Here is an 8,599-nt window from a genome sequence, read left to right on the forward strand (position 1 = left end):
ATGATATCTTCCTATTGGCCTATTTTAAATCGACCCAATTTATTATAACGTAACCCAACTCATAAATAGGGATCCAACTAAAATCCATACTTACTCCGATTCATTGTCCATCTAAAAATATTATTATTTTCATTAATATAAAATTTTCTCTCAATTATCCAAATGTCTTGTTCAGTTTCTCTTTTATTCCTTTTTTTAATCTCTTATTCTTAATTAGGATATCCGGGACTCAAACTTGAAATGAACTCACATATTTAAATTCTTTTAATTAGTATTATTGCCATGATGGGATGAGGGTGGGGATAAAAGAAATGATTATTTTTATTCTTTTATTTTTAATTTTGGGTACACACAAAAAATGTAATATTTGTCCATATTTGCTTGATTAAGTCAATCTTTTATTGAACTAATTATTTCTATATGAATGCATCGCTATTTTCCTTCTTTTTTTCTCTCTTGTTTGTGATAAATAATAAAAAAAAATTGTGGACAAGATCCAAATAGAAAAAAAATGGAAGAGATAGGAAGTGAAGGGTCGGGGAGGGAGTAGTTTAGAGAGTAGATGCCTAACCTTTTTATAATTTTAAATTTACTACGAAATTCAAAATCAAGTCAATCATTTGAGCTTATATATTAAGTAATTTTAAATTATTTTAACGAAAAAGGGTCTAATATGCCCTTAAACTATGAGATTTGGTACAATATTTCCCTCCATCCACTTAATGAGTGTGATCCGTTAGACATAAAGGTGTTTTTGAGCTGAAAGGTGGCCGTCAGGGGTATTTTAGGGCCGATAGGTGGATGGAGGGTAATTTTGTACCAATTCAAATACTTGAGGGGCATTTTAGGCCCTTCTCCGAATAATATATAGATATATTCGTAATTAATAGTGTACATAACTCTAACCAGCTACCAAACGATATATCCATATACCTAATGCTTAATGCTCAAGGTTTGATCTTACACAAATTGTATGTCGAATTCCTTAGTTAACACTGTAAATTTTTTAATAAATAAAGGGAAAATAGTCTAATATACCCTTCAACTTTGACATTTAGAGCTGATATATCCCTTATTATAAAACTGACTTATATATTTCCTATTGTTACACAAATCACTCACATATATCGAATTTTCCGAATTTGTCTAATGACCCATATTCTTAATATCTAGTATAAAGTATAGAAATCACATACATTTGGGGCTAATTACATTCTATTTCGAAAGTTTCTTCAATTACAAAAAAAAATCGTTTTTTTCATTGCTCTCGAATAAATGCACAAATGTCCCCCATATTCAAACAAATCATTTCTTTTTTCTTTCTACATCATTGTTTTTGTGGGCCTTGGGCTTGAAAATAGGGCAAATTACATAAATCACATACTTTTAAGGCAAAATTACAATCTATCCCTTAAAAAATTATAATTACAGAAATCTTTCAAATGGATACAATAATATAAGCGTTGATACATTAATCTGATGCGCGAGATATAATTATATAAGCGCTGATACATTAGTCTGATGCGCGAGATACAATAATATAAGCGTTGATACATTAATCTGATGCGAGAGATACAATAATATAAGTGTTGATATACTAATATGATGTGAGAAAATGAGGGATTTTGGAGATTTGTAAAACTTATAGGTGATAATGGTAATAAGTAAATTAAAATGTGAGATTTCTATAATTTTTCCTTGAAAATATCTGCTTTCCAACTAAGCCCAAATATTTGGGCCTTTGAAAAACAATGAGCTTCCATATTGTAAGAGTATACTATATTGATTTGATAATAATTACTTCCTCCGTCCAAAATGAATGATAGAAATTTGTGTGGCTGTAAATCATTTCATTAAGGGTAAAATAGATATTTTATAGTTAAATTGTTACTTAATATAGAAATGGGTCATTCTTTTTGGTCAGTCCCAAAAAGGAAAGTAAGTCACATAAATTGGGACAGAGAGAGTAACAAACAACAACGAAAAATAATCGAAACTGAAATACAAATGTTTTTTGAAACCTTAAAGAAAATTAATATTAGTGTAGCAGTATTATATATTTGTCTTATTTCTAATTCCCTCCATCTAAGGGCACCTAAAAGGTCCCTTTCACGTCCTAATAAGAACGATTCTTTTTTCCGATCCCAATCTTGCCTTGCCCTGCACCGCTACATATATATTAATATTTATTTTCCTATCGAAGCGTCTTCTCTTAGGTTTCTTATATGGTAAGAGAAAGAATGATACGTAAAATGACAATTATCCTTTTTGGCAATACTTTGTTGGGGCATATAAGGCCCATGACTTGTCTATTTGTCTCACATTAAGACGGGCCCCCATGTTTAGTTGGACTAGCAATTAAAGTTGAGCCCATTAGTATGGGCCCACCGGTTCCTTTCGGGTCCATCAATTTTGTCTATCTTCCTTTCTTTTTTCCATTTTTGCCCCCCAATAATCTTCTTTCATCATTTTTGAATTAAATGATTTATGGTACCATTTCTAATAATTACAAAAAGAAGAATATAGTAACAATGTTACAAGTGTATATAAAAGTTTAATGTAAAAATAAATTACAGATTAAAAAAAACGAAGAAAAAATATTTTCATGTTGAGGCACAAACATACACATGTTCGGCAATAATCCTTTTGACTTGTCTTTTCCAAAAAACAACAATCCAACTACATCGATGGCTTAAACAAACTCTGACTAAGTTTTGTTCTAATTGAACATAACAATACCTAATAAAGTGTTTAAATTTGTCACTTTTCATTCTTTTTTTAAGAAAAAGTTATGCATGTTTTTTATCCGTTTATGAGATGGTTAAATTAACCACATAAAATATGTCATCTCTTTTAATTATACACATCAACCTCAAGTAAAAAAACATTTAAAATTCTATGACTTATTGAATTGAATACATATAATTTAAAAGATATATAATTAACTAATAGACGAATAAAAATATATACAAAACGTTTTTCAAAATTTTAATAAAAATATCTAATTAAAACACCTTATTAAAAGTTTATAACACACCTAAAATGATCTAAGATCTAACTACATTCAAATGAAGCAACACGCGTATGTTATCAATCATCACTTGACAAAAAAAGAAGTCTTTAAGTACTTTTTTTTTAAAGAACAAATAATTATATATCAAATACTAACAGCTTTAAACATAGGAAACAGTAGTTATTATGCTAGAAGGGTAAAATCTTGCAATCCTAGGATCCATTAGGCATGATTTTACCCTAAAAAAGATTCCTTCTAGGGTTGAATCTAAATAAAAATTTATCTTCATTCGATATTTATATTAAATTATAATAAATAAAAATAAAAATATATACTCCTATATTAATCAATTATAATTTAGTAATTAAGGTGATATATGTAAAATATATATCAAATTAATATACATGTTTTTTTGAATCAAAAGGAGGCAAGAATGATGTAGATCACACCAGAGCTAGCAACTCATACATGCAGATAGCCTATGGACCACATAACCCTTTTCCTTTTAGTCCTCAAATTTGGACTCTTGCTACCAAAACTTTTGGCTTTTCTTAGTAATTGCCAGTTTGCTTAAATCCTTAGGCAACACTATACCGATATTTATAAAATAGAAATTAATTATGAGTGAATTTATGTATTATAGTACATAAATATTAGTAGTAGTTATTTTACTTTCTATTTTGCATAAATTTACTCATTAACTTATAATTTTTTAGTTACATAGGTTTCTAAATTATTGACAAACTTGCATAGCAGAGTAGCTGCTACTTTGCATGTGTCTGTGTCTGATTCTTGGTGCTTTGCTAGTGATGACTGTAACTTGTACGTGTCACACTCACCAATAATCTTCATGATTAAAAGCCTAAGCTATATCTTAGAAAGAATCGTAGTAATTTAGTTGGTGGACTATCTGAACTCACTAATTAAACATTAAAGTTGACGAAAAGGAGAATTCAGAAGCTGAGAGATAAGGACATAAAACAGACGAGAGATTTTAAATTGGGACATACAGTATGTATGTAAGTAAGAAAGAAGAAACAGAAATGGTTGAGCTCACAAGAAGATCAACAATTTACCTTTGTCCGCGTGTCTGAGAGAGGTAAAAAAGTAGTACCACTACTAGTCTAAAGTAAGTGGACAACATCAAACAGTTTGAATTTTTTTGTAGAAAAAGAAGACTTTTGAGTAAGACAACCACCAAAATGGAGAGAGAGGAAAAGAAAAAGCAACAAGAGGAAGAAGAATTGTTGGTAGTAAAGTTGAAACAAGGTGTTTTGGTAGGGAAAAGAGGGGGTACTTGTACTACTCCATCACCTACATGGAAAATTGGTTTGGCACAATCTGATGGTTCTCTGCTTCAAGATTTCCCCTTTTCTTCCAATTCTGCTTCACTATCTGTCAGAAAACTTGGTGCAAATCTCTGGGAATTTCAACCACAACTGAAAAAGGTTGTCAACATGAGCAAGATTGGCCCTCTACCTCAAAATCACAAAGACAAATCTAAGCTTCATAAACAAACAGCTGCCCCACCTGATAGCCCACCACAGCAGGTCAAGTACAAAAAACTTATTAAGTCCAAACTGCATATTGTATTTTATTTTTTATATTATATATAAATAGGAGTTGTGTGAGTTCAAATTATTGCTTTTTGCACAACTAATGTACACGATCCTGAATTCGCCTTAACCATTTTTTGTTATACCATGCCAATTGCCTCATAGGTTAGAAAGACGAACAGAACATATATGTTAGTAGTCAATAGTGTAGGTTATTGTGTTGATCTTGGGAATGTTTTGTTACTGATAAACTTTCTACAAAGTTCATAGTCTGCCAATTTCACTGAAGAGACAAAAGGATGTCTATTTGGTTCATTTCTGCTAAACTATAAAGTGCCTTATCAGAAGGCAATAACCTGATTAGTCATGTTTCTTTTCTGTTTTTGCAGCCAACAAGCACTAGTAGTTTAGGGAGGGATATTGCTGCATCACTTAGACAACATCATCATCATTTAATTGCGAAGAATGGGGGCGCTCAATCGCTTGAATCACCTGCAAGTTATTGTAGCTCAATGGAGGTAACTTTTTCTTTTTAAAGTACCTTTTACCCCTTATTGACAGTAGTTTCAGGAATGAATCAGTACTTTGTAAGGAACGATTTTCTAATTACACATGCTTATTTTTATGGTTCAATTATTCTCTTTTACTCACTCCCCCTCCCTGTCCCTTTCTCGGATTCACAGATTTCACTGTTGAAATTAGTGACTTTCATATATTTATACATATGTTTAAGCAAATTGAAGTATGATGCCTTCAGTAACACATGATAGTTTCTACATGAGTAAGGGATCATGAAATATTTGGCTTTTGATTTTAGACGTGAGCCGTGGCTAAATATCAGGTTTCATTCAGAAATATGTGCTACGATCAACTGATTTCAGACAAATTTTCTGGTGAACATAATCGGGATATTGTATGTAACTTCTGAAATCCTGATAGTGTTCTCTGAAATTAGCTGGATTTAGTCTATTATGAACCTGCCTTTACTGCTTGAGAAGTAGCCTCTCCTGCAATGAGAAGATTATTGTCTGCACCGTCAAACTTATTTAACCGCATTCAAGTAGTGTCTAAATTCCTTCTCTTCCCTGACATACAGATGGCTCCTTTTAGACCTGTTGAGACTCCCACCAGCTCAAAGGACCTTAAAGGTAGAAGTGGAAAGTCAAGCTACAGCCTGAAAACATCAGCAGAGTTACTTAAGATACTTAATAGGATTTGGAGCCTTGAAGAGCAACAAGCATCAAACATGTCATTGGTGAAAGCATTGAGAAAAGAAGTTGATCACTCCCAAAGACGTGTTAAGGAACTACAAGAAGAAAAGAAAAGAGACAAAGAAGAAATAAATGACTTGGTGATGCTAATTGATGAGTACAGAATAGGAAGAAAGAACAAGTATAACAGGCCCGAGGAGGCAGTCAAGACATTGACGGATGAGCTACGAGATGAAAGAAAGTTGAGGAAACACTCAGAGAATCTTCACCGTAAGCTTGCTCGAGATCTTGCTGAAGTGAAATCATCTTTCTCTACTGCATTAAAAGAACTTGAAAGAGAACGCGAGGCATGGAGTATGCTAGAAGAATTATGTGATGAGTTTGCCTACGGAATTAAGGAGTACGAAGAAGAAGTTCGATTCTTGAAAAGCAAAGTGAGAAAGGATCAAATATTGACTGAAGAGAAGGATGGATTGATTATTCATATTTCTGAAGCCTGGTTAGATGAAAGAATGCAAATGAAGCAATCTCAAAGACGTCATGATCCTGCAGAAAAGAAAACAATTGTAGACAAGTTGAGGTCCGAAATACAAACCTTCCTTAAAGCTAGACAATCTAGTGATTACGGGAATAATGTCTTAAACCTGAAAAGAGCAAAGGAGAGTAGTTTATGCCGGCATTCTTTAGAATCCTTTCACTTGAACAATCCTGCAAGTGCCCCCAGAGTAGAGAAGGAAGATGACGATTCATTTGACAACGTTATACGTGCTTCTGAATCTAATAGAGGTTTAAGTGGAAAGCATGATGGCATCAATCAACATGAGGAATTTACTCCAAACATCCGTGTCGAAAAAATGAAAGAATCTAATCCACCACAGACAAAGATTGGAACTCAACTTTTGAAGGACCCTGACGTGACTAGCTCAAGAATCCAACCCGAAGAGAAAATTTTCGAGGCAATGGTGATTGAAGAGACTACTGTTGAAGGTAATGATTCATGTGTGCTTAAGAAACGTGTTACGAAACAAAGAAAATTCCAGAAGAAGAAGAATAGCTTAATGAGAAGTGGAAGTTCTTTGCTGAATAACTTGCTTAAAGATCACTCATTGCCTTATGAAGCTAAGACACTTCCAAATGACGATAAACACATGGAACAGTCTTTCGATCCAACAACATTTACTGGTCCTGCCAGTCCAGTGCAGAAGTGGACATCAAAAGTAACAGCCCCGGATCGTGAGGTGATTGAATCTTCTTCAAAATTACCACTAGGTGTAAAAGAGAATACACTCAAGGCAAAGCTGCTAGAAGCCAGACTTGAAAACCAGCTGTTGCAGCCAAGAGCTATCAAAGGTTTGTCTGAGGTTTCTTGAACTTGAAAATGTCAAAGGGTGTTGATACTTTATCATGAGTTGCTAAGGCTGGCTTTGTGACTCAAAAATTTTGGTACATGAGAAATGAGAACTGTCTCTTTTTTGTAGTTTCAGACTTTTATCTGTAAATGAGAGATGTGTACTGGTTATTAACATAGTCTCTTGTTTCACCTGGAAATTGTTGTAAAGTCTGTTGAAGTATGATTACCGTAATTTCCTTCTAGCTTGAGGCATGTCGTGAATCACACTATAAGAACGATTATACGTATAAATATGTTGAGAATATCATTAATAATAAAAGTGTGCTTTCTTTAATCGCTTAAACTTTTAGGTAAGATGGTGACACACTTCAACATGGTATCAAAGCAGGCAAAGGTCCTGAGATCGAATCTCACCTCCACCCAAAATTAAAAATAATAATTCACGTGCTTGATTCATAAAAAAGAATTAGGCCCGCACGTGAGGGGCATGAGATGGTCACACACTTCAATCATATATATATATATATATATATATAGGTGATCGAATGTTACGGTCCAAAGATAATGACTCTGAAATAATGGCAATTATATGGATTTAAGACAACCAGAATTGGATTAGGCCTCACACATATCTCGCGTGCAGGGAGAGGGGTGCAAATTCACCTATTTTGCCTTCAGAACCATTTCTGACGTGAGCGAGTTCACTTTTAATTCTCACCTTTGTTTGTGAGGGTTCGATTCTAACCAGGAAATTTTAGTAGTTCAAGTGGTTAAGCTATTTAAATTTTCACTTTGTTGGTGAAGATTCGATTATCACGTTGTAATCCCTCCTCCTTTTTCCCTTCCGCTGCCCCAATTTTTTAAAAAGAAGACGAGGAAGAGTTCTTCCTGTTCTACGAGTATGCTTATTACGGGAATTAATAAAGCAAAAATATCACCGCATGACGTTTTATATATATTTATCTACAACAAACTAAGTTGTAAATAAGAAATGATGAAATATATCTAATTTTTACGTTATTATTCAATATTATTTTTATACACCCGTCAAACAGACAATTTAACTTGTATTCGGTGGTATTGAACAAGTCTAGTCCAATGGAGGATGGGGACCTACTAATCGGGCTTTTTGGTAAGTTCATAATTAGCTTTAATACTTCTCTAAATGGTTCAAATTAAAGCTAACTTTGACCTAAGAGGAAAAAAGCAGCCTATTTGACCGTTGACTCCTCTCGGTGTATTTTATTGGAAATATTCTTTTCTTTTTATTAATCCGGCATATTTTAAATAATTTATCCATAAGCCATGCCTCATAAAATAATAAGAGCCTGTTTGGATGGGCTTATAAGCTGGTCAAACTGGCTTAAAAGCCAGTTTTTGACTTATTAGAGTGTTTGGCAATTATCAAAGTGACTTATTTTAAGTCAAAAATTACTTATTTTAAGCCAAAAGCTAAAAGCTAGGGGGG

At 33.2% G+C, this 8,599-nt stretch overlaps 1 protein-coding gene across 2 annotated transcripts; it reads left to right on the plus strand.

Annotated features, from left to right (window-relative positions):
- Positions 1–3,907: 3,907 nt before the first annotated feature.
- LOC102595048 (uncharacterized protein At5g41620) lies at positions 3,908–7,379 on the plus strand. Of its 2 annotated transcripts, XM_015312167.1 has the most exons (4): positions 3,908–4,112; positions 4,182–4,563; positions 4,959–5,087; positions 5,666–7,379. In XM_015312167.1, the coding sequence occupies exons 2-4, from the start codon at positions 4,216–4,218 to the stop codon at positions 7,148–7,150; spliced, it is 1,962 nt and encodes a 653-aa protein (XP_015167653.1). In that variant the 5' UTR covers positions 3,908–4,112; positions 4,182–4,215; the 3' UTR covers positions 7,151–7,379. The 2 variants fall into 2 exon arrangements, with proteins under 2 accessions (XP_015167653.1, XP_006339662.1); XM_006339600.2 differs by having other exon boundaries at positions 3,909–4,563.
- Positions 7,380–8,599: the final 1,220 nt, after the last annotated feature.

This window comes from Solanum tuberosum, unplaced genomic scaffold (assembly GCF_000226075.1).
Source record: "Solanum tuberosum cultivar DM 1-3 516 R44 unplaced genomic scaffold, SolTub_3.0 scf00010, whole genome shotgun sequence".
Taxonomy (NCBI): domain Eukaryota; kingdom Viridiplantae; phylum Streptophyta; class Magnoliopsida; order Solanales; family Solanaceae; genus Solanum; species Solanum tuberosum.